General features: G+C 36.7%; 2 protein-coding genes across 3 annotated transcripts in view; one reads left to right on the top strand and one right to left on the bottom strand.

Annotated features, from left to right (window-relative positions):
- Positions 1–26307, top strand: part of TGFBR3 (transforming growth factor beta receptor 3) — a 226716-nt gene that overhangs the window by 64101 nt on the left and 136308 nt on the right. The gene's annotated exons all lie outside the window — the stretch shown is intronic.
- Positions 468–21324, bottom strand: BRDT (bromodomain testis associated). The gene is made up of 19 exons (XM_031505531.2): positions 21133–21324; positions 18930–19067; positions 18066–18195; positions 17036–17208; positions 15600–15971; positions 14530–14658; positions 14173–14361; positions 12738–12910; positions 12374–12663; positions 12176–12289; positions 10527–10652; positions 9767–9834; positions 8408–8570; positions 7559–7671; positions 6154–6295; positions 4332–4405; positions 2868–3085; positions 1514–1673; positions 468–833 (listed from the first exon to the last, which is right to left on the bottom strand). Exons 1-19 carry the CDS (start codon positions 21322–21324, stop codon positions 765–767), a joined length of 3033 nt encoding a protein of 1010 aa, XP_031361391.2. The 3' UTR covers positions 468–764.

The following is a 26307-nucleotide window of genomic DNA, read 5'->3' as shown; positions in this document are numbered from 1 at the left end:
CCACCCAGCATTTCTGTAATACACATTTTGTTTCAGTATTAATTCCATAAAACAATGTTTTATTTGTCCCATATTTATTTCCCATGCCTGTATATAATCAACAAGTATGTGCAGCTTTACATTCTGGTTTCTACCAGACAATTTTTTGATGGTAATATCATCTTGCATCAATCAGAAAATTTTTTGAACTGGAGTGTTTGCCATAATTTCTCCCTGAGAACAGCTAGAACTATGTGGCAAACATGTTTGCACCCTTAGCTAAATATTGTGTTTAATGTATTTTATGTTAACATATCTGGGCCTTAAAACACATGCAAGTAGATCAGATTTACTGATGAAATTAAAGAGTTAATGGAAGTTTTTTTTGTGATTGCAAATAATGTTACACCTCCTCCCTCCCCTTAGACAGTATCACACTTAGAGAGATCTTGTCACAGCCCAGATTTTGTACAGGTTAGTCACAGTAGTGATTTTTTAAAATCACAGTAAAGTGATTTTTTTTTTATTTTAACAGATATACACAAAAATGAAACTGCAATCAAATTAATAACTTCATTCCACTGTGCAGCAGAATAGATTACATGTTATAAACAAGCAGTGAAAAGAAATAAATCTTGTGACACTTCAGGTATTAGTGAACAATTTTTAATACAAAGCATTTTAGAGAAGAACTTTAAAGTGGTTTTAATATTTAACATTCTAACTAGTACAAAACTGTGCTCTTTTTAGTAGTCTGAAGTTAAATTCTATATAAACTACTGCTTTCACTCAAGATATTCTTCGAAAGATGCCATAATATCTCTCTGCAGATTCACATCAATTATCCAAGATGTCTGCAAGAAAGCAAACAAATGTCTTTTCACAGCAGTCAGACATTAATGGATACTATGCAGGTCAAATACTTAATGATTTAAGAGACAATTCTAAAGTATCTTCTCAAAAAATGTATGTCTTCTCTATTATGACAAGTTTGAGTGTGCAGTTGTTGAAATGCTCAAAAAAGACCTGTAGGATGAAAGCATGGTCTGACACTAGTACTTACATTCCATTGTAAAGCACTATGAATTCTTTAAAAAGGTAGTAATTAGAAAACATTAATTACTATTGCCAATAAAACCAGTTAGTTTTAAAAAGGCTCAGGCCTGGTATTTCACACCAGAACAGTATGACTAGCACATTTGTTGACATGGAACACATTAAGGAGGATTAACAGCTTGCAACACTCAAGGTTTGAAATTATTTAGAGGGCCTGGACTCCTCTTCAGAATTTTATTTTACCACACAATTATTCTAAGCTTCTGAAAGTACTAGGACCAAGCAGATAGCTTTTCATATGATGTCACCTGAAGACATACTTTGAGTTTCCTATTGCATTTTCTGCACTAACTCTTTAGGATAGTATAGGTTGTTGTTTCCAGTCATTCAGATCATTTGAAATAAAGCCCTGGTGTAATATTTGTTTATTCTCTAGTAAAGTTGAAAAAAAGTAATTTAGCAAGAGCCAGAAACTTACTGCTTCCTTCCTTCTGCGTTCTTGTTCCATTTTTCTAGCCAAGTTACGGTCTTGATCAAGAATACATTGCTGAGCTTCGGGCAGTCTGCTCTCATGTATTTCTTTTTCAAGCTCACAGTCTGTCACTGCCATGGCATCCGATCCTGTGCTTTCATGGCCCCTTTAAAGACAGGAGAAGAAATCTGTATAGGATAAAAGTTCTTTTTTTTAAATTACAACCTGATAAAATTCTGCAAATAATTTAAATCAGTGCCCAGCACTTAAAGTGGGCACTTTCACATTGTTTCATAGTGATTTCCCTTCACAAGAGTTATATGCACACAATTGTTGGGCTGTAGTAGGTTCATGTTTCCTGTGTCCCATTTCTAATCTGTATGCATGCGGGATTTATAGATATACTACACAAAATTATATACACTTCCTTTTAAATTCTTTATTTTCTGTTGCTTTCTTGGCCTGTGATGTTTTTTTCTACCTTCTTACTTGTCAGTTAGTTATTTGAGGTAGATTTCACTAACTTCTGAACAGGAGTATACTCTTAAGTCTCTTAAATGCTGTGATTATTAAAATAAAACAATCTAAACAATTGACTTATTCTAATACAACCAGCAATGGGCAAGTGCAGGAGAATTTAAGAACCAGCTCAAGTTTATCTTTCACAGGGTGAAAGAGGCAAGGGAAAAAAAGCAGACTACTGGAGAGGGAAATATTGCAAACATTTTCCAAAAGGTGGCAAACAAACTCCAGGATATTACTGCAATGCAGTAATTAGTAGGCAGTCATTTATCCCACTCAGCATGGCCCAGACCTCAGGGCACTGCCTGAAACAGGAGCTGCAAACAGCTAGGGAATCAGGGGCGTATTGAAGGTGCTTTTCTACAGCAATGCAGAGAATTCTGCTGTATGAAGTGGTGCACTCTGGAAACCCTGTATACCTTTGTTAACAACATGCTCTCAAAGACTGGACTATCCTGCATCCCCTTAGGAGAGCACTAAGATGAGGACATTCCTGGCTACAGGTATAGGGAAATAGGGCAAATATGAACTCTGGGCATGAGTGGTCCAGGGGACCAAAATCCCTCAAACTCCCCTCAATAAAAAAAAAAAAAAAATCCAGAAGCAAACTAACAGCAACAACAAAGAAAGAAATTCCTGGGAAGTTTCTCTGACCACTGAAATAATACTGATTTGAAGAGAAAAAGCTGCTCTGTGCATTTTGGATGTGCAGTTTTGCTTAGCATGGTACAGCTGCCCAGTCTCACCTGACATGTAGCAATTACCTAACCCAAAACCCTTGTTCTTGAATAACTAAGCTCTCCAGTACCATACAGGCAGAATCCAGAATAATACTTACACAGAAGTGGTTACAAATGTTTTGTTTTCTTGTGGAAGATTCTGCAGCTCCCTCTCGGTTTGCACAAGAGACCTTTTGGACTCCTGCACTTGCCCACTCCTCTTTAATACTGCATCCCTGAACTGATTGAAGCTCTCAGCAGATGCTTTTATTGGAGCTGGGAGCTTCATCGTTTTACACAGGCTTACCCAGGAATGTACAGTCTTCAACTCTGCATCCTGAAGTTATTAGAAAAAGGAAAACACAGAAGAAGAAAACAATACTCTGTAACTACTTTACCTGCTTAGTTCTTACATTAGCACACTGTTGTTTGACTAGGCCTGTTAGAAATACCTACACCACAATATCCTTCCTTTGGCAGGATATTAGTGCATATACAGCAATCTAAGCAAATTTTAATGTGCTTTCTCATCAACTTTGAGAGTATTTGGCAATATGCCATCAACTGTCAGCATTTGTAGCTATTCTGACTATTTAAGTCTACCTCTCCACTTCTTCATTTAAGAAAACATGAATTCACAAGGCTGAGTTTACACAAAGGTCCATTGACAAGGTTTTAATACAGAGAACACCCCTCTAATTTCTATATGCGCCCCTTGCACAACAATAGTTTTATATTAGGCTTGTGGATTTTGTATGTTCCCTTGTGGCATTTTTTTCATAGCATAAATCAGAATAAAACCAGCATTCTTAAGAAATCCTGCTTCTAGTAAAAGCATGTGCTTATGAAGGAAATACATATTTTTGGAACTGAATTCAACATGTCAGTTAATAGCTTTCTGAAACTTAAGTGCCTAAACAAAAATCCTAGAAACATTTTAATTCAACAGATGATATAGAAAACCTTTTAGGCCAGAGGTTGACATGATCTAGTATTAGTAATTTTGAATTAATGTTTTAAATTAGCTGATTATAAGAGAAAAAAATAGTAGATAAGAAAATGCCTCTGTCCTTCCAATTAAGATAACTTACTGTATGCTAGGAAAGATTTTGCTCAACTGTCATAAATACCTTTAGTCATTAAAAGCACTTAGTCATTAAAAGTCTTATTTCAGAACAGGTTTTCCAATAGCACCAAGACTATATTCCACACTAGATCAGTAAGGAAAAGCACACTAACAACTTGGATATCAGAACTACATCAAAGAACACTTGTTCCTTGTTTAAATATTAAAACTAGATGAAACAACCCATATTTTAATAAGGCAACATGGGCATATTAAATACATGTTTGTGTGCATATCTTATATGCTTTACCTTCTGCAATGAAGAAAGCAATTAGTTTGGTTTTAGCATTAAAAATGAATTAAATCTGTACAGATTATAATAATGACAAAGGCCTATTGTACACTAAATATTCTAATTGTAAAAGAACAGATTTTAGGGAAGATCCTAGGTCAGGGAGTTATTCAAGCCAGTAAATACATAGAGCCTCTTCTCAAGCAGGACTTGAGCATCACTTACCTTTCTTGGAAGAAGGTCAGACATTGACTCTAGTATGTTTTTATCATTATATTTATCACTGGGTGTACAATGACCTGGATGGAAGAATAAAAAAAGACTTAATTTTACATATTGGAAGTAGCACTAGCTAATTATGTTGATTTTATATACTATTCTTTCTCAAATTTAAATGATAAAACTTTAGTCTTTCAAGGAATTGACTTAAAAGCTTACAGTGCAGTTTATTATTTGGTTCAGAGTGACAGAAATTTTCCTGAATGTTTCCTAAGCTTAAGTTGAACTGAACCACTTCTCAACACTTTTTAGGCAGGAAAAAATATAGTTAGCTCAACTACAGATGAGAAATTAACTCCTGGTTAATTCTAGAAGAGGTCCCAGCAGAATGCTTTAAAGGTTTGGTCAGGGAGATTGAACACAGCATTTACCACTTACTCATTTCCTCCCATTCCCACTCAGCCCTCTGCTTTTGATTCCAACTTTAGGAGTACCTCATTGATCATGCAAACTCATTTCACCTATAGTTCTCAACCCTATTTACTTTTTTAATAGCAGATAGATCAGCCATCAAGGGCTAGTCCTCACATTTTCAGAAACCTGCAGATATAAAAATACTTCATGCTGTTACTTCTTTATTATTAGAGGGGGAAAAAAACCTCCAAACACTATTTTCAAACCAGAGATAAAACATTTTATCTCATTTACCAACAATCCTCTACTGTAGTTTGAGATGTTTCATTACTTGAGTAAATGATTAATGAAAAACTTCAGGCAATATGTTGACACTTTTAAAAATTATGTAAAGTTGTTGAATGCTTGAATTCAGAGTTCTGGATTCAAAGTGTCAAACCCTCAGCTAGTGTGTCATTAAAGGGGTTTTCAGAATGACCTCACAGCTACAAAACTTTGCAAGTAAAAACCCTTAGCTGAGGCCAAAGATCAATTTCATCTGCTACAAGTCTAAGCAAAAGGGGGCAGTAGATGGCTTGGTGTGTTAAGACCCTAAAATTAATAGAAATTAATGGAGAATTAAACCTCCATTTTTAGAATTGCTTTAACACACTGCAACTACTTAGCATTATTCTTTGCCAAAAATGGGAGTTCATCAGTGAACACGCTCTGCCTTTTAATTTCATCAAATTTTCAGAAGCTTTTTCCCTCTCTATAAAGGTGTTCTAGAGGGCAAAGAGTAAAGGAGAACCCAAAACAATCGCGTCTTGTAATACTGGACACACAGAGCATGGATGTTCAGGCAATTCTTTAGTTTTAAGTATGTGTGAAGTATAGAATGCAGCTTTCAGAGGGCCAGTGTTCTGTCATAATTGCAAGTTTATTCCATAGTGAAAGTCTCTTTGACACTGATTTGCTGGCAGATCCTTGTCACCAAGAGCCAAAGATAAGAACTCAAACCACACACAAAGTGCTCTGGGAAAAGAAGTCCATGAAGCTTCAGCAGAAGACATTTCAAAAAGCCAGTGAAGTTCAACAGACTGAAGCATGAATCATTAGACTTCATGGAAGACTGGGTTACTTATCACTAGTAGTACATTCAGAAAGCTAAATTCTTAAATGAAAAAGTAATTTTCTTTATATATTTTAACAGAGAACAAGAACCAAACATCCATTTAATTTCACTTTTTTTTTTTTTTTTAAGCAGCAGATAAAAAAAAGGAAGAGCAAGGGAAAACTGCATACCCAACCATTATCCTGCAAACTTATTAATATACAAGGTGTTCAGCATGATATTTCTTTAAATCAGTTTCATGTGCATTTTTAACTTTGCAACCCTGATAATGGCTACAGTTTTTATTATGACATTACATACTTTGTTCTTGACTTATGGATATTAAATCAGCAGTTCTCATGCTGGTCTTGTTTTGAAGTTTATTTGAATTGTCTAGATGTCTTGTTTGCTCAGCTTGTTTACTCCAGTCAGCACTGTCAACTTGAAAAATGGTGTTGGACACCTAGAAGAGAAGCTAGACTTCAAAATACATTCTTTATATTACTTGTGTTTAGAATATAAGGATTCTTTATTATACAGCATTAGGATTAAAGGCTTAGAAACTTAGAGCAGTAAATTCTTGCAGCTCTAGCTTCCGTAAACACCAGGGAAGAAAGAGATTTCATTCATATTATGGTAACCAAAGCAAGTTCATAAATCAAGACTTCAGATTTAGAATATGCACAGCTCAGCAACCCCAAGTGATGGAGTGGGTAGAGAATGAGAGACTGATACAAGATCTTTAACCCTTAACATTGTACAGCAAAATACAGTTGTCATAAAGGCAGTTGCTGCACTCTAGCTTGTGGATCAGGGTAAAGGGCTGTGATCTTCAGTGCAGTGGTGTGCAAGATTACTCTGTGTAGTAATCCCTTGAACTAAGGACAGTGCTGAACAAACCTGAGTCATAATTTGCATTACCTTCTACCTTGGACAGTGGACACCAATAGGAAAGGGTGAGCTTACTTGCAAGACACATTCTTGTGCTCATAGATTCAAGAGGCAGTTTCTATCCACTGCCAAAAAGAAAGCTATTACAGCCTCATAAAAGCAACTAAATTTTCAACCACATTCAGAAGAATTATTAATCATCATAGGATGGAAGTGATCCTGCTGCAGTAACAGCCAGAACTTCCTTTACCTCACAGAGGCCCTTCTAACCAGGAGGACCAAGAATATATTAAGACAGAACTCAACAGTCATTAAATATTTTACAACCTCATCTAGGCCCCAAATGCCCCAGTTTCCACAGCTGTAGGAAAAGGTATGAAAAGCAGCACACTATATACCAGTATAGCCTCCAGACCCTCAGTATTGCTGAGTTTGTGAAATTGATATTTCTACAAAATCAAAACACATATTTTAATCTGCCTCTTTTGTAAAGGTTTTGGTTTACAGGGTGGACTTTTAACCTGTAAGTGTGCAAGGGTTACTTAAGTTCAAGCTATATCCCTGAAAAGAAATAAAATAAGCTTTATAAGTACACTATAAATGTGATCTGCCAAACTTTCCTTTTGTGTTACAGCCAAGAGGCAATGACACTCTGCTAAAGGATAAGAATCACTTAATTATTGGGGTTTTAGACAACTTTTGTTGTAAACCTTAAATGGCCTTCATCACATCAACTTCAAGCCTGAAGTATTATATTACATCTTATTTAAAGGGTAAGAACATGATTTACAGATGCTGTTTGAAATTAATTCATTGGAGAGAAGCACATATTCACCTCTGGAAAAACATTTCTGGAGTGGGTGACAGAAGACTGACTTGTCTTTGGAGTGCTCTGAGGAGTTTGCCTGTCTGAAGCATCATGCACAGCAGGTACAGCTGAGATTTTACCTGATAAAGAAGTAGGGTATGATTTTTCCTGTCATGTAAAATGCAGTCCTACATCTCAAAATTAGGTCACTGTTTAGATCTGTGGAGTAACTCAGTATTGAAATCTGTATTCTAACCACGTGATTTAAGAGTTATTTTTAATTAGTTTTTAATTGATTTCCCAGTTAATCAGCTATCAGTTCATGCTGTCTTCTACTGGAATCTCAGAAGCGTCCAATGTTATTAGACTTTTTTAAATGAGGGAGGGAAATGAATAGCTCTTTGGATCAAGTTCCTAAGCAACTTCATGTATCTGATGTGTCTAGACAACAACACTCAGTTCAGAGGACCTGTAGCACCAAGCCTTACATTCAGCAAGTAGGCATTTCAGACATGAACTTGGTAGTGGGCATGGGTTTAAGCATCTAATCCTGCCTTAAGGTGTTCAACACTTCCTGTAACTCCAAGTTCATTGAGGTATCCTTTTCCATCTCATTGGAAGTAAGCATGAACACCTCCTGGCTTTAATACTACTTTGTTCCCCCACAAATTTCCCAGCAACTGAAACCCCTAGTCAATCCTCAGTGCTCCCATGTTTTAATTTACATCATGCTCTTTGGTAACCCTTACCCTGCAAGAACGTTTTCAGTTATCCACTTGCTAACCTCCAAAATTGCAAGATAAGCTTGTTTGGCAATACAGGCATCCTGGCAACCCTTCTTTCCTCAGCAGTCAAATATAGGCATGCAAGTATTACCTGAGATAGTCTGAGCATTTTCTTCTGATGGATTAAGTGATCTACACTGAAGGATTTTCAGTACATTGGGAGGTTGCTGTTGCAGTTCAGATGATCCATGATTTTGCAAGCTGCTAGTAAGAGAGGAGGGCTGTGCTTGCAGAAAAGGATTGCAGGATGTGCTCTGTAAACAAAGGGGCATTTTCTATAAAGAGACTACAGTTCATACAGACTGCATTTTTTAATCAAATAGCAATTTTCTTAATAGCTATTTGATCCTCTTTTCCCACCACTACCCATTTCCACTGTTGATCAGATTCAGTACCCCTTGTATTGTGATACCAATCCATCATTTTCTAAGCATTTAGATGACAAAAAGCCATGAGGTAAAGTGCACTCACTGCCTTGGTCTGACAGGTATAGAAAACCCCTGAGAACAAAATGCAATCCAAGGATTTCAAGTATGATGTTTGTTGCTACTCAGAAGGTCGTTAAGGGGCTGTTACAACTGACCAAGCTGAAGCTCATTTCCTGGACCCTGTTTTCTCAAGTTTATTGCTGTCATTCTGTCACTGCAGAGGCTGAAGCTCTTAAGTAAAAAAAGGGTGTTGCATAATTCCTTCCCTGAATTTTTGCTTATGAAGATGCAGAAGGAGCAGCTGAATAATAAATTTGCAGCCTAGTTTCCTGTACTTTAAAAGAAAGTCAGTCTATTGCAGAAGAATGAAGGTTTGGCTGTGATTTTACTTTGAAATTCAAGGTCTCTGTCTCTGGTAGCTTCAAGGGAAATTCTTAAAGGCAGCTAACCTTGACAAGAAATAACACCCACTTTATAATACAGGAATAGAGCAATTCAGTCTAAGAGGCATTAAGAATTATTTCTAGATAAAACTGCTGTTGGTTCTAATAATATCATAACAATAAGCAACATTAAAGTATCCTGAAAATAAATGGCATATTGTTAAAAATTTATTTATTTTTCAGGCATATAAGTGAAGGTAATAATAGATTGAAAAAACATTACACTGTTCGTTGGGTCAATTCTATACTTGGAGACCAATTTGGAGACTATTTGCCCCTTTTTGGGGATGGGTGGGATACGTGGAGCATTCTGCCCTTCTTCATCAAACATGTAATCACTGCAATGATTAAAAGATATAAGCCTCCCAGTATATCTGTTCCTATACAAATGCCTAAGGTATTTTTAACAAACAGCTCAGGGGACATCTTCATATCAATGTCTTACAGAACAAATAGCATTCAAGACATATTCATTATTTCCTGATGAAGTTGCATAATTTCTATTACCATTGTATGTTAAAAAATAACTTTGTTATTTGTTTAGAGCAAAATTATTATATCCATTCCAGCCAGATTTACCGTAGACTTTTCCATAGAAGCTGGACAGTTCTGCCTGGCTCCAGTCTGTTTTGAACAGGTTTCTGTAACTGCAAATACAGCGAGGTGGACAGAAAAAGGGGGATGGAAAAAAATCAAATCAGTCGTTCATGTATGTTTCATTATTCACATATAGAAGGTGTGAGTTGTAGTTGTACCTAGAATCAACCTCACAGTGAAAGTAATGTTCTTATCTTGAATACTTTGACTTCAGTTTACAGAACAGATCTAAAGAGTTCTGTGTACATAGAAACATAATTCAGTGTTCTGATGCTGTAATATCCTTTAAACAAACTTGAAACATTTAAAGCACCAGGGTGGATTTTGCCTTTACAGTTAATGCTGTAGGTACTTTTGTGGCTCAGATCATCCTCCTTGCTACAGACTAGAAGATGAAAATAAAGTGAATCACACTTTCGAGAAGGGATCAAAGGTACAAGAGTAAGCTATAGCCCTATAGTCAAGTGTCCAGGTTAGATACAAAGACCTTTTGCTAACTTATTTTGGTCCCTATGGATTTTCACTGGTAAGTTGGATGGATGTAGTGGGGGGGTTAGTTGTTTTGTGTTACATGGGATCACAGTATTAAGACATTCATTTCATTTCATAGCCTTGGAATGGAGCCTTCAAAATGGAGTGAACCAAACCAAAGATAACTAAAATCCTTGGTAAGAATGTAGAACAGCAGGTGCTAAGAGAGAAGATATTTTGCCTACACAAACACAAAAATAAGCTTTCTAACCTGATTCAGAGTCACTGCTATCTGAGGAGCTAGAATCACTGCTAGTGCTGCTGCCAGAATCTGAGGAGCTGCTGCTGCTGTCACTCAGTCTGCTTGACCCAGTACTTGACTCAGCATTGTTTTCAACTGCAGGAGAAAAAGAATTCAGAACAACCTGCAATGGAGCATTCTTCTATACAAGACTATGATCAACCTTGTTAGGTCTATTCTCCCATGTAAGAGTTAATTTTATTTCAATTCCTTGTCTACTGTCCATTTAGCAGTGGACTTGAAAAAAAACAAAGACTTCCCTCTAGAGAGGAAAGGAGTGGAATTTACCAGCAGCAAGCTAGTTGAATTAATGATATATCCAAAAAGAAGCTGTAGTCACACAATTTACAATTCTGAAATAGAATAAAATGGTAGACTTAAGACACAATTCAAGCAATTTTCCCCATAAGCTTTCCTGTGGTCAAGAGCCTGTTTGTGTGCACATTGCTGCTGCCAGACTTGCCTGCAGAGTTATTTATCTACAGCCAGATCTTCCTTCCCTAGCCATATGCACTCCCAAATTGCCATCTTTTGCCACCTCCCCACCATCTGACTGTTTTGCATCTGCAGGGTTGATTTAACTCAGCTTATGATTTTGGAGTCAAACCTTTTTTCAAAGTTTTTTTCTCTGTGGAAGCTCTGAAAATGAGAAGTTACATGGATACCTGTTTCCCTGGACACAAGTCCAGATTTAGCTCTTTTAAACAAGCCAGATACCAGTTGTAAATATTTCCTAGCCAGATTCTTCCCTCTCCTCATAACATATAGTTGACAATTGATTTCAGCTGCTTCTTTAAGATTTCCTTTGTAGGATATTTTCAAGCCATTATATATACAAGACAGGAAGACTGGACTGAGCTTATGCTGGATACAAATGTTCCTGTGTCTTCCAGAGCTGCTTCTGTCATTTCAGCTGATTTTACATAGGAGCTAAAAAGATATCCAGTGGAGGGCAATAACAGCACTATTTCAGTGAGGAACAGCTTGACTTAAAATAGCAGCATCAGCTGCATTGATCCTTTCTCAGCCCCTGATGAGATGTACACTTACTGCAGTAAGTGTACAGCTCAAGTATGCACTGAATTTCTGGCTTTGATCTTGAAATGCATATTGCCTGAAAAACTGAATTTTTCTCTTAGGACACTCTAAGATTAACACAGTACACCTGTCACTGATACTGTTAGCATGACAGCATTAGTGACACTGCCATGTAACAAGCATTACTAGAATTGGTTGTTCTTGAATCTCTAAACCACAGAAAATGAATTGCAAACAAGTTGTGTGACCCTCTACATCCCACCAGGTATTCATATATCAGCATAAGGGAATTGTTCAGTGTCCCTTAATTTCTGAAACTGTTACCATCTTTACCTGTAGTAGAGTATTAAGTGCAGGAATAAGGAAGCTGCTTTAGACAGGACAAATAACTGACCAAATTTGCTGCTGTGACTCCAGCTCACTCAGCACAGAAAGAATCTTGAGATTAGCAGTGGGAAGCTTAAGATGCCACCTATTCTGAGGAGGAGGTCTCCAGATACCTAACAGGACTAAAGCCCAAGGGAAGGATTCCACTTTAAGCTATTTCCATTGCAAATGAGTAAAAGTAATAGCCACATTACTCTTGAAGCTCTCCTTCATTGGGTTTAGTTGACCTTTGACATCCAGTAGTCTCTTCTCCAAGTCTTGTTTCCTCTCAAAATCAAGTTCTTCTTTTGACTTTGTTGGGTTTTTAGCTGCATGTGAAACAGAAGTTAACATTAAAGCAAGCCAGAAAGCAAATCTAATGGGCTTTTTAAAATATCATTTATACTACATACCCTGCTTTCTTTGTGTCTTCCTCAAACAGGTTGCTACATATCTCTCCAGTTCTCTGAGTGTTGAAGCATTTAAAGTTTCAAAGTCTATTTCTATCTCGTCAGGGTTAGAGTTCCTCAGTGCAGGTTCTCTTGACTGTATTATATGGACTACTTTCCCAAGCTTATCTCCAGGGAGTTTATTTATGTCCAAACTCAATTGTCGCTTTTCATCATAATTCATAGGTTTGGCACCATTTTCATCTTCTGACTTATGTGCCAACAAGACCTGCTGCATGGTTCTCTTTGATTGACTGCAGGAAAAAAGTATACTGCAGTAAGAGCAGTTTAAAAGAATTTGACACCCACACTAGTTCCCCACACTTACACGTTTAAAGACAGCTTTCTCTTAGATTTCTTAATGTATTTCAGATTTTTCTTCTTTTGAATCAAGCTTTTTATTTCAGCTTTTTCCTTGTTCTTAGTCTTCCCTTTTTTCTTTTCTGGTCTAGATAAGCATGCTTTGGTCAAAACCCACAACTGCTGATGAAGAACTTTAAGCTATCAAAAACAAAAAGAAAAACAAAAAAAAAAATCACAATGTTGATAACCTTGGGCAATGTAGAAGTAACAATAAACTGGTCCTAAATACCACAGGAAATTAATGGCAACTGAGCGGGTATTAATAGGATGTCTGCTTTCCAAATGAGATTTTTTCCCAAACATTTTACTCTATTATATATTAGTCACAGATCATGCATCTAGAAGATGTAAGACTGTTTATTTTATGCACACATTTCCAACAGCATGTGCCTTTTAGCATTCTGTCAAGAAAACACAAACATACCCCCCACCATCCGCCAAAAGAAAAAAAATAAGATAATCACTGTAGTGGTTTCCAGCAGCCTCTCTAATTTCAGGAATTTGGGATGCACATAAATGCCTTATTAGGTTATATTTCTACAGCATTGCTGAATTAGGCAAGTGGGACTGGGCTCATGCACCTTATTTTGCAATATAAAGTGGCTAGTTGAGACATACTAAATTTCAGAGAAGAGTTTAACACAACTTTGTTTAAACCTCAGGGATTAGGAGATGGTCAGATGATGAGATTAGAAATCACTGAAATACCTCACTACTGTAGAGGTTGGCTTGTACACTTGTGTTCGTCCTTCTGCCTACATTCATAAATTGATGATGCCAATCTGACAAGGACTGAAAACTGTCCCTTATTTGACTAACAGAAAAAAATTGCTAATTTTCCCCAGAGTTGATCGATACAGCAGCAACAGGTTAAAAAGTTATGTTCAAGCAGAAGCACCACTCATCCCCCACTCCTAATATGAAGCATGGATTGCTTCACTGGTTAGCATGAGATACCTTATTTTCTCTCTCATACTGAGTTTTCTGAAGAAGAAATTAATGACTTGCTTTTGTATGGCTCAAAAGAGGCTGAGGACAAGAACAATACTTTTTGACCATGTGAAAGAAGTGACCCTGTTGGAAGAATATGCCACTGAGCTACATGTGGAGTGCCTGGAGGCTCTCGTACCACAGGAACACACTTTTTTTAAGAAGTTTGAGAGTCCTCTAAAGAAGTGGTAGGCAAGAGTAGTAGAAATATTGCTCACTTTGTATTTGTTCAGGCACTATTCGCTTAACATTTGGCAGTGCTTCCAAAGGGGAATAAAGTTTTGTATTAAAAATACAAGTTACTAGAATCTTTTAAAAACTCATTTTTATTGCTAAGCCTTGGAATAGACCATTGAAAGTGGCCTTACCAGAGAGATCTTAAGTCACATGCATTAAGTACTAATGCTTACTTGCTCCTGTAGCTTTTTGATGTTCACTTTTCTCTCCTCTTCAGAGTCTTCAGATGACTTTTCTTCTGAAGAGTTATCATTACTGCTTTCACTGGAATAAGCTTCTGTCACTTCTCTCACAGGCTGTGGCAGATGATCACTCACAACAGGTTCATCAGGAATTTTAGCAAAGTGCATTTCAAAAACATCCTGAAGAGTTAGGTTTGGGAACAGCATGTTTTTCAGATTTCTGAAAGTGTTATGCAGCTACTACTTGTAGAACTACACAGCAACACAGTAGTTCAGTAATATTAGTAGATTTTACATCAGGGCATGAGATGAACTATTTTTTCAAGTCTGACTTAAAAGATAACTCACCTGAAGTTTTCTTGCCATAGCAACTATTTCATGGTCTGAAGAATTATGTTTGTAGCAGCTCATGAACATTAATCTAACATCTGTAGCAAATTCTTGTATATCATTATATTCAAAGTTATCCATTTTCTTCTAGAGGAAAAGAAAATTAAGGCACACTTAGTAGACAGCATCACCATGAACTAGCAGAAAAAAAGGAGGAACAAGAATTTTAACATATTTTGAACATACCAGGTTCAGCAACATTGTCTCTTTAACAAAGTAAGATTTTTTTTTTTCCTCTTTTAAACAGATTGTAATTGCTGGGAGGACTTTGTAGTACTATTTTCAGCACTTGGTCAAGACAAAAATGTTTGTGTGGTTTTATTTATTCTGAATTCAGCATCTATTTTTGATTCTATGCATGATACTTATACAAAGCTTATGCCATAATAGCTGGAGTCAAACTAATGGACAAGAAACTGGGAAATAACCTTTGTATTGTGCAAGCCAGCTTTCAAGATAATTCAGTAAGCTGTTAAAATTGAACATTCCCCAAAAAGTGGAGCTTAGCTGGGCTAAATCATTTACCCCATACAAATACGCCCAGCATCCACAGAGAGCTGTCCACATATCTCCATCTAGAATGGTTTTCCACTAAAAAGGTGAAATGTGTCATGTAAACATCCAGTGTAGAAGTCCTAGGGCACTTCACCAAGAACATTGAGACTGAGAGAAAAGCAGGAGTTGACAGAATTGCATTTTGGTTTATAGGGCATTAACAACAGCACTGTGTGTACAGACACAGACATTTAACATGTGGCACGCTTGGCAGAGCTTCATGGAAATCATAATTCCCTCACTACTTACATTAGCATTTTCAGCAGTTAGGTAGATTAGCCACTATGTGTCACAATGAGACTCGGAAGACTTTCTTCAGTGACCTTGGCTGAGTTTGAGAAACAAATGTATCTAGTTTCTCATCCTGTTATTGTCTTTCATAGGAGAAGCAGCTTTTATGATACCTTTTCAGCTAACACATTTAAAACCTTGTAATTACATAAATAGCCTAATTTCCCCAGAAACATACTTACTTTAATGGTTCCTAGGTCTGTAGGATATTTGGCAATGGCTTGGTTCGCACCAGTGGAGAAAGATGCCACATCTTCAGGTTTTATGAAAGGCCACGCATATGCTGCATGTTTCTTTGAAAACAGTTCTTTAAGTATTGCATTACAATGTTTTAGTTTTCCTGACAACTGAATCTTTTTCATAATTCCAGGTGGCTGTTGAGAATCTGAAAAGGATCTCTTCAGAAGCTTGTTTGTTACCGTACATTCATTTTCACCTCTACATGGTTTAACAGCTTTTCTTTCATTAAACATTTCAGAAGATTTGCCACTTGCTGTGACTATTGAAGTAGTTGGAGTTGTAGTATCAGCCTTCCTTTTCACACCTCTTTTTGCCTAAGAAAAGAAAAAATATACAAGTGTCTAGAACAGTAAGAACATGTTCAGTTTTAGATTATTCTTGTGTGTAGCCCAAAAAAAAGTGTCAGAACTCTTACAGCTATTGAACACAGAGCAGAACATAACAATTGCAAAAGCTTAGACTAAAAACCTACAAGGTATTACCAGACTAGAACACCAAGCTCCATCTTAGATGTAGAGGAAAGAAGTAGATGTACTGCAGGCCAGGCTGTGGCCAGATTTTAACCATTTGTAAAGATTCCAGGAAGCTGGCAGGTTATGAAATTACCTGCAAGTTGACAGCCACAGGAAAGGGGAAAACTACAGCAATTCATTCTAGGCCTGGTTGAGGGCCTTATGTACATGGTTTATCTGTTTAACTTGTGTAGTATTTGGTTTGGAAGCAATATAATGCATGCCTTGTCATCAGTGTTTAGACTGAGTGAAGTGTAAATATACACTATAGGAGAGATTGGTAAAAGTGCCTATTCCTCATTGGAAGAGCAAAACCAAAACTAAATCAATACAGGAGTTTTTCAGATGTTCACATATAACTCAGATTGAAGTAACAAGAATTTGCATTGTGAGCTACAAACAGCTCCCAGGCTAGTGTGTAAGCAAACATGCTAATTTTTTAAGAAGCAAGAATTTGATTTACATAAAAACCATGTGAAATTATTAAATAGATCTTAGAGCTTTATTTTAGTTTAAAAACAGTTATCCTCAAGGTGAAGCCTGTAGAAGTGTATATAATAATACACTTAAAGAATGATCATCTTAAACTTATTTTTTTTTTCTTTGAGAACAACATTTTAATATCACATTTATAAAAAAGATGTGTCAAGCAATCATCTCAATTTCTGTTTTGCTTCTAGAATTAATACTGGCCCAGGTATTTAGTAAAGACATGGAAGATTTAATAGAGATGTCTTACTATCTTCTATTACAACAAAAGTTTCAAAAACATAGAACAGTAAGCATGGCTTCTACAGTTTTGCCATAAGTGCCTGAAGGAGCAATTTCTATATATTTATTTTTGAAAGTCATTTGAGGAAACTTACTTTTGTTATAGAGACTGCAGCTGGCATTAAAGCAGTCAGCTGAGCTGCAGACAAAGGATCCAGTGTAGCCTGCTGTTGCTCTTGAGTCATTGCTGGAGGCTGCTCACTGCTTTCAGCTTGCTTCTCATTTGTGCTTTGTTCATTTGAAATCCCACAGCTGGGCTGCCATGTTTCTGGTTATTTTAATACAGGAAATTTTAGAAGTTAAGTCTTAAATGTTGCAGTTAATTTCTTTCATGGTCAAATTGACCAGCTGTCAATATCTATAGAGGAATGCCATAAATAAATGCAAACAAGAGCATTTGTTACTTACAGCAACATTGATATCCTCCTCTACTCACATCATTAGTGCTTCAGCTAGAATATCATGCCAAGTTACACCTTATTTGGCCTCAAGAAAGTATGGATTAACTTCAGACCAAAGATTAGAGAGGCATTATTCTACACTCTGTATATATTGTATATATATTATGATATATTACAGAGTGTAATATATCATATTACACTCTGTAAAAATGTTCTTGCCAAGGAAAGTATCAAGTTGTTTTCTACAAACACATAAAGACCAAGCAGCAAAGAGCGCAGACTGCACCATGTTTCCTAAGCACAGTCAATACCTGCATATATTGCTCAGCAATATTACAGATCTCCAGTACTGAGATATGAAAACAGTTTAGACTAATGTTTTTCTGGCTTTGGTTTGGCTGATTACATTATTCATGTCTTTTTCAGCTGTTACTCTGTTTACTTCCCACAGATGTTCACACCTATTCATTTGTATATCACAATGCTGAGCAGCATGACGGTCTCTGAATTGGAAGTCAGTTCCTTTTGTTAAAAAAGGAACTTTTTAAGTTTTTAAAGAAAATTTTCTAAAGCTTTAGAGCACTATTGTTATTTATCTGATTAGTTTGGAAAGAGTAGAGAACATCCAATATGTTCCAGGGTCGAGTTATGACAAAGAAGATTTCCTGTTTCCAGTTTTGCTTGCTTAATATATTATAAACTCAGCATATAATACAGGCCTTACCTTCTGTCTTCTTTCCTTTTCTCTTGCCTTTATTGAGACTCACTGGTCTTTCTTCTGGCGGCATACGGGCTATTTTCTGCGTAAACACTTTTTCTAGTTCTTCAGCCATAAACACAATGTCATCACCTGGCTGCAAAATATGGTCAATACCATTCAGTGAAGGAGAGGCTGCAGTAATGGGAGCTATCTCATTAAACAACCAGGCTAGAGAGTCCTGCCTCAACAGATTAAAAAAAAAGCCACCAGTGCCAGAGAGGTCTAGAAATCATTGCCAATCTTGCCCCTCACTTTAAAGCAAATTACTTCACCATTGAAATACTCTTTCTCTCACTGTCCCATTGAAAAATTCTCCTTTACCTCTGCATACTGCTACAGCAAAAGCCAAAGGGGGCAGATCTGCAACTCCCTTGTTACCCCTGTGTTCTGAAGAAGCTGTGGAAGATACTCAAAGATACTAAGACACAGCCAACAAATATCCAAGCAAAGGGAGATGATCACACTTCATTAGGTTGAACTTGTTGATGGAACAGAGCATGGCTCAGGGTTGCTAGCCTTGGACTTGTACAGCAGTGACATAGTGCTTGCTGTTCACAAGCTCTGCAGCTAAACCCCAGAGATTTTGGACGTGTGCAGAAAAAAAACTATGCACTCAGTTGTTAGAACAGCAAGCAAGACTTCACTTACGTGTCTTCAGTCAATCCTAGCCAAAAAATCTTCCCAACACTTCAGAGAACTTTGTTATTAGAACACACAATAAGTTAGTTGATATTTCCATTATTTTTCTTTTAAACTATGTGCTTGTTTTGGACTTGCTTGTATCATTCAATAGAACCAGTTACTGGTAAGAGTTGGTGTTCCACATACCTTGTTGTACATGTAGCAGTTCCAGAACATAGTTTTAAAGTCTTCAATACATTCTGCAGCTTTTGTGTAGTAATTGTGTTCCAGTCGCTTTTTTATGGTGCCTAAGTCCATAGGTTTTTTTATGATAGTGTAATAATCCTGTGATATTGAAAGAATAAGTCACCAAACACACCTTAATATTAGGACATGATTTTTACACATTTAGTTATGAAAGCTAAATTGCAAGAAAGAATTGCATTATATTAGAAGCAGTATTTTATTTAAAGGAAAACCTTCCCCTATAGTCATAGGTACTAAAAATGTAGGTGTTCAGGAAATCTTCACCTTATATTTTGTCCTTGTTCTTTCATATCACATATCATTCAAAGTCCCAAAGAATATTTATTTCAATAGGCTCCAGAACTTTATTGGTAGTAGTACTTATTAAAAGTATAAGCACTTCTCATTTGTTGTCTCAAAGCCATTTACACAAAGCAGCAGAGGAAAAAGAAGCCAAACTTCAACCAAGTCTCAGTCACTAACAAAAAGAAGCTACCAAGTTTTCACAATTGCTGTTCAAATACTTTATCCCTGGCTATATTGGTTTTCCCCTTAGGGTTGGCCTAGTGAAGAAGTGGCAATGTGACTGAAAGGCAGCTGGAATGGGAACTGTCATGATTATTTCAGTAGCATAGTGAAACCTTGTTAAACCATGAGACTGTTTCCCTGACGGTGCATTTAAGAAATTGGAATGGAAATATCCCCACTAAGTTCACATATACATTGTAACATAAACATGGTAATTGTATAAAGTAACTACTACATCTGGAGTGTTCTAAAGCTATCCTAACAATCTGTTTCAGTGAAATAGAAAGGCTAAATACATCAGAGTGCAGGCTATTTAATTTATCAAAGCAAGAAGCATTGTCCATTCTGTATCTTCTAACATTTGGAGGAGGAATGCAAAGGGGGCAAATACTTTTATTGTCCTTGCCATGGAGCCAGATATTTGTTTGTTACTGTGCAATGGCTGAACTAATACATACTCTGACAAGTCAAAAGGCTGTTTTAGCAATCCAGAGAGGCAGAACTGGCCTGAAGCCAGCTGCAAATGTTGCCACAAGTCTGATGGAGTGACCCTTCACCTTAACTAACAGCTACTTCCAAGAAGGAGAAAGGGTAAGAAAAGACACAGAGAGATGGTACTTTGACTGTGCTTTTGTACAAACTGACCAAATTAGTTCATCACAAGAAATGGCCACAGATAAATACTTCTTTCTACTCTAAACAGAACCAATGAGTTAGGAGAATTAGTCTTGAAAATTTGTGAGAAATAAGTATTGATGCTTAAGCTGTTGGAGGGGGGAAAAAAAAATAATCCAAGGGAACATGTAACAGTTTTATTTAACACCTTTCTACTTATCTACCAAGAGCAGTATAGTCCAGGAAATCTGAAATACCATTGTGCCAATCACCTATGTTTTCATTTGACTGAAAAACATCCAAAACTAGAGTCTAAAAATACCTGGATGAAAACTGCATCTCACTCCAAGACATTAGAGTCTTCTACTTTGTTACAATTAAGCTGTAGCATAAATAACATGCACACAGCAGAACAGAAAGCTAATTTAAGCATTGTATCTTCTATTTCATGGAAGGATGTTCTTCCACTATGGTATGATGCTTTTTTATTTCCCTATTTCTGCAGGGACATTTATTTCCTCTAGAAACTTCAGAACAAAATTATTTGAAATTGACAAATACTAAAGATGTAATGAGTTCTCTGCAACAAAATGGTTCCACATTTGCCTGCTTACCTCAGGGTCAAACAGATCTGATTTTCTATCAAAGTATTTGACATTAAGGCTGCCTAATATTAAAAAAATACTCAAAGGTGAAAGAAATACTTATCATATGCAGTGTTAATAAATATGTCTAAACCAGAAGAAAAGCCTGAACACCAATATACAGAAACTCTAAGAGACCTGTTTAAGCATTATTACTATGCTTTAGAAATACTGATTTTACTAGTTTCAGATCAGAAAAATAAGCAAAAATGTAGCATTTCTCTAGAAAGAAAACACTTTTCTTGTAGACTTGGATTAATGACAGCAGTTCAATAGCAAAAATAGTCTTCCATAATCTGTTGCATTAGAAAAAAAGCCTTTCAGCATTAATTTACATAGTTTACATATTAATAGACCAGTTCCAAAACGGTTCTTACAGGCAGATTCAGTGCTGCTGCATCTACAGGTTGGTGAAATGGCCAGGAAAAGTTGTGTCTCCACATGGCTCTCATAACCACCCTCTGTAAGTACTGAAGTTGGTTTGTTTGACATCCACTGCTTTTGTTATTTATGTATTCTGGTGGAGGAGGGTTCATAATAATGGAACAGTTCTGGTTTTGAACAGACATCTTTAGAGAGTTTGTATATCCACTTGTTCAAAGATTATTACACATTTAACCTGAAGGGAACAAAACAGAAACATTCAGTGAAGATATCTAGATTTAATGCTGCTTACATGTTCACTTCTGTTTGTAGAACGTCCACACTGTAACTACAGGCATACCTCTGTGTTCTAAGCAAGACATTGGTTTTAAAGAGCATATTTAGACATACCTAGAGTCTAGGGATGCATACTAGCTTTCTCCTAAAAACATCTAATAGCTTGGTTTTCCTAACAGAAGGCACTATTGCATGAGGAGTGAAAAAGGTCATAAAAAGGTAGATAGCTATTGCAATCAGCACACTGCTAGAACAGCAAATATGGCCCACTCTTACAACAACTGTAGCATCCCAGCAGATATTGCTGATCACACTTTTGTATTTTCATTTGTTTATTTCAGCATTCAAAGCATACCTCTTCTGAGCTCCTGAAGCCTACACCTTGGCTAATAAGAGTGAATACTATTTGCACCACCACATATCACTAGCTAAATGCTAATCCTTTCACCAAAATATCTATCTTAGAAGGGAAAGCTCCAGACACATATAGGATCTGCCTCTCCTATAACTGACCAGCATGACAAGAAAAGTTCTGAGGTAATTTTAGGTACCTCACAACTCAGCCAAGCCCATCATACACTATTTTTAACTATTAGGATACACTATTATTTTTTCCTGCTTTTTTTCTGCCAAATAACCCACACTAGATTATATCAAGTGCAAGCTGTTCACCTTCTTCATCCAAAGCCGTGAGGTTAGAAATAGAAGACAGGAGCAAAGGAATACAGTTTAAACTTAGTGAAAAGTCTTATAGCAACAAGCAGATAAATAACAATAATTAACACTTTATTAAGAACATAATATAATGTATAATCTCTTGCACCTTTTGTAAATTAGTACTGTAAGGTCTAGAATAAAAGCTCAAACTTAGCATCCAAGAGTGCCAAGGAAACAAAGAGACTGAAATTTTGTGTACATAAGTGTCTTAGGCTTAGATGCTTAGCTTTTAAAACCTTAATTAATGCTGTGAAAACTAACTTTCATGCTTACAAGAGAGCTAAGCCTGCACCTTCTAAAGACAGGCATAAGTCTGTGTTTTCAGTCCCTCCTTTATTACCTCCCTCTCCATCTCCCCAGTCACGGAAGACTCTTCCCTGTCTCAAAACTTATGTTTGCATACTGAAGCAAAAGTGTGATCAGATTCCAACCACGTAAGTCTTTTGATATTTTTCAAACCACCCTTCCCAGCCCCATATGTCCTTGAGCTGCTGAGTCAGGTCCCAAAGGCCAAGTAGTCTTAAAAAGAGAAGACGTGAGTGTTTCCTTAAGACCCAGTTTGACGTTTCTAGCTGATAGAAATGTGTTTTTAGTTTAAGAGTAAAAAGCAAATAGCTTACAATGAATTACATTGCTAGAGAAGTCAAGGCTTTTGGCAAAATACCCCATCTTGTGAGAATCAAATTTTTTTTGGTAAGAGATTCGTTGCTATCAGTGCGTACTCCCTAAAAGCATGAATTAAAGACCCTGCTGAAAAGACATATATTTCCTCTTGTTTTAGCTCATTATTACAGCTACTAGCATAAGATCTGTGTACATCATATACTGCTATACAAGAATAGCAGCTTGGAGAAATATTAACATATCCATACAGAACAAAGGCAAATAGTGTACCAGGTTCTACACACTAACAACATTTCATTCTTCAAAACCTTTTTAACAAACTCTGCCAATAATCACACTGAACATTCAAAAATAACACTGGAACTTCCCTTAGGTAATTATACTAATGCTGCACAGAACAGAGCATAGCCTTTAGTGCAAGTAGCATTGTCTTTTCTTTCAAAAGGACAACTATTTCCATAAAGACACCCATAAAACAGCATTTCTGTATGTTTAGGATCTCTCTTGGGATACATCAAACAAACCTGAGTTTTAAAGACAACCATTAAATATTCAGTGTTGAGAAAACACTGACTTACAGTTATTAACCAACAGCAACCACTCTTGGGCAATTCAAAACTAAATTTTCACTCTCAAAGCAGATCAGTCATATTTTTTACCTTAATTTTAGGGAAAGCCACAACTCACTTTCTCTCCTCCCAAAAGATGAAGGAAGAAGAGAGCTTTAGAGGGCAGACAGAGTAGTCTTTATAACCTACTCACACCCTCATCTTGTTCTGTAATAACTCCATCAAACACCTGCAACCCTAAGGAAACCTGCCCTATCAATGGTTCTCATTGGGAAGCTATCAGCAGAAAATGGGAATGGCTGCTAAGGGCTAAAGCACACCAGAAGATTATTGGTGCCAGACCTGCTCTCTCAGTAGCCAGTAAGATGGAGTAGAGGGATGCAGGAAGGGGAGTGGATATACTTTGGTAAATCTTGGTTTGGTTTTCTTAACTTCTAAGTCTTAAATTTGACATGATGGGAATGCTTATGTTTTATCAATTATCCTGGGTCACACTGGTCACACTGTGCAATCCTCTTACGGTATAAGAGGATTGCATAAATAGTATGTCTAGTTAGGAGTGGTAAGTATTCCTATTTTTCTTCACCCCACAGATTCATTAGTTAAATTAAAACCCAAATCTATTTAGTGAATGCACAGAAGCATAAAAATGAGGACCAGGTTGTTTCATAATAAATTTAATTTGTTGTCATTGAAGCCACAAATACTTGGAATTTAGCCCACTTATTTTGAATTTTGGTTATTGACTAAACATTTGTTTCTCTCAGGACACCTAAAAAGCTTAATCTCCAGCATGCTTTAGTACAAGGCAGGTCTGCAAAATCAGATTTCTATTTAATTTGTTGTACCATTCACATTTATGCCCCAACTTCATCTTCTTTTGGGATCAAAACCTGCTTGGATTCTTATCATGAAAGTAATTAATCTGCATTCTTTTTTTGTTTCCCTTATTTTTTTCACCAAGATGTCCTGGCTATTTTGAAACTGTTGCTTTGAGACTGCTGCATCATGCTCACAAACACATGAAACATAAATAAAATGGAAACCTTGTGATTGAAGACTGATTTTTTTTTTAAATTTATAAGAGTTGAGTTGTATTTCCCAAAAGCGTTCACTTTCAGCATATTAAAATTAGTGAGAACATTTAAAGCACTGCTTCACCTAGTGAATGCTGTATGACATGACCTCTAACTCTACAAGCAACACATACTTAAAAACCACTGGAAACAGAGGAACAGGAACTGAAACTCCCCACAAATAAAATGTGATTGTACAAGAGTCAGCTTTTCATCACAGTAAGATGTAGAAATTGACATTAATTGATACTGCTTTATGCCTAGGCCAAATATGGCTCTGGATAGCTCCCTAAATTTGGAATAACCCTACTAACTTCAGAGTTGCCTTAGGTTTTCATCAGGGTAAATGATAGCAAAATGTAATTTCCTCACACTGTTTAACTCACTGTATCATTTTCCTAGATATTTGTAACTTTGTTCATCTGTGACTATATGGCAGAGTACCCATGAATGTTGTACAGGCATGTGCAGGAAATGACAGTGAAAAAAATTCATCCATCCCAGAAAGTTGCACTATTCCTTCTTCCTTTCTCACCCATTAGATTGTTCTCACACCCAGAGAAATCTCACAATTCATTCTCTTAGCCTTCAGTTAGTGTCCAAGCAAAGGGCTATTGCAGAATGATGCCTGACTGGGGAAATATTGCATCATCACCCAATGCAGCTAGCAGCTATCTATTTTTCTCTCTGAGAAATAATAAACTCTTTCATTACAATTGAGTCAACGATTTCTGACATTCAGCTGGTGAGATGCTCCCTGCACCCTTGCTGTGGCTCTCCTGGCTTTCAGCAGCCTATGAAAAAGCAGCCTCCTCTTCCTTGCTCTCCCTTCTGGCACTCCAGCTTCTTGCCCAAAACAAACATGTCCCTCCACCTGCTCTGCTCCTGCCTGGTCTCATTGTTCATTGGATTGGTAAGAGGGATCTACTTACTCCTTGGACCTTCTAAGTTTTTTCTTTTCCCATAGTTCCTTATTAATTACTTCCTCAAAATAATTTCACTGTGGTCAGGCCTTCATTTTTGATGGCCAGTTTGTTTCTGTGCTTTCAGAGGTCATAACTGGATGTGGATGTGAGGGCTGCTCTGCTTTAAAAGGGAGGTATCCTGTGAAAACTTCCATTCCTCTGTAAACTGAGCAGGAATTAAGCCCTCAGTTAGTAAGCTTCTCTGTATAGGACTTTAATGCATTATTCTGAAAAGTTCAAGTATATGTCAGTTCTTTGTCCCATCCCATGACCTTTGGCCATCTTACAGAGAGAATGGGAAAAAAATTTCAAACTCCTCTGATGTGGAAAAGGGAACTCTTTTTATTGTGTGTATAAAATTAGCAGGATGAAATTCTCAGCATGCTTTTCACAACCAAAGATTTAAATAGCTTGCCAAGGGAAAATGACTGGCTTGTTCAGTATATTTTTGTACTCCCCAGGATGTTGATACTCAATATCAGCATTAAATTTGTGGTTATTAGAGCTAACTAGGGTGCAAAGAACAGAAACAAAACCGTTTACTAAGTCTGATTTTCAGATTTTTCTTTTCCTTCATGTGATGCCTTTTATATATATTTCAGGAAATAAGCTGTTCTTTTTTTCTAGGAAGTTCTCTAGTGTTTTCCTAAAGCAACAGTATATGATAAAATCCTATGTGTTTAGCCATAAATTAGGGATCTTGCTGCTGTCATATGATTGCATCCAAAGAATGTGAGTGGCTCTTCCACGTGTATCAAAGTTTGGGTTCTCCCCATGCTGTCAAGCTCTTCTTGTGCTGTATGAGAACCTGAGAGTGGAAAAGATACATCCACAGCCTTGTCTGCTCACTGATTTTAATTTATTGAAGAAATGTTCTTAGAGTTGTTTGAGTCTCTGAGAAAACAACCTTTTTCTGAGCATAATTTGAATTTTTAAATCCT

This window comes from Lonchura striata, chromosome 9 (assembly GCF_046129695.1).
Source record: "Lonchura striata isolate bLonStr1 chromosome 9, bLonStr1.mat, whole genome shotgun sequence".
Taxonomy (NCBI): Eukaryota; Metazoa; Chordata; class Aves; order Passeriformes; family Estrildidae; genus Lonchura; species Lonchura striata.
This window is presented reverse-complemented; position numbering and strand designations above follow the sequence as displayed.

Coding starts and splice junctions, on each gene's coding strand:
- BRDT (XM_031505531.2), bottom strand. CDS start 21,324: ATGTCTGTTCAAAACCAGAACTGTTCCATTATTATGAACCCTCCTCCA. Junction 15,972..17,035: donor CTGCAGTCTCTATAACAAAA/GTAAGTTTCCTC, acceptor TTCTTTTCTTAG/GCAAAAAGAGGTGTGAAAAG. Junction 834..1,513: donor AACGCAGAAGGAAGGAAGCA/GTAAGTTTCTGG, acceptor GCTTTCTTGCAG/ACATCTTGGATAATTGATGT.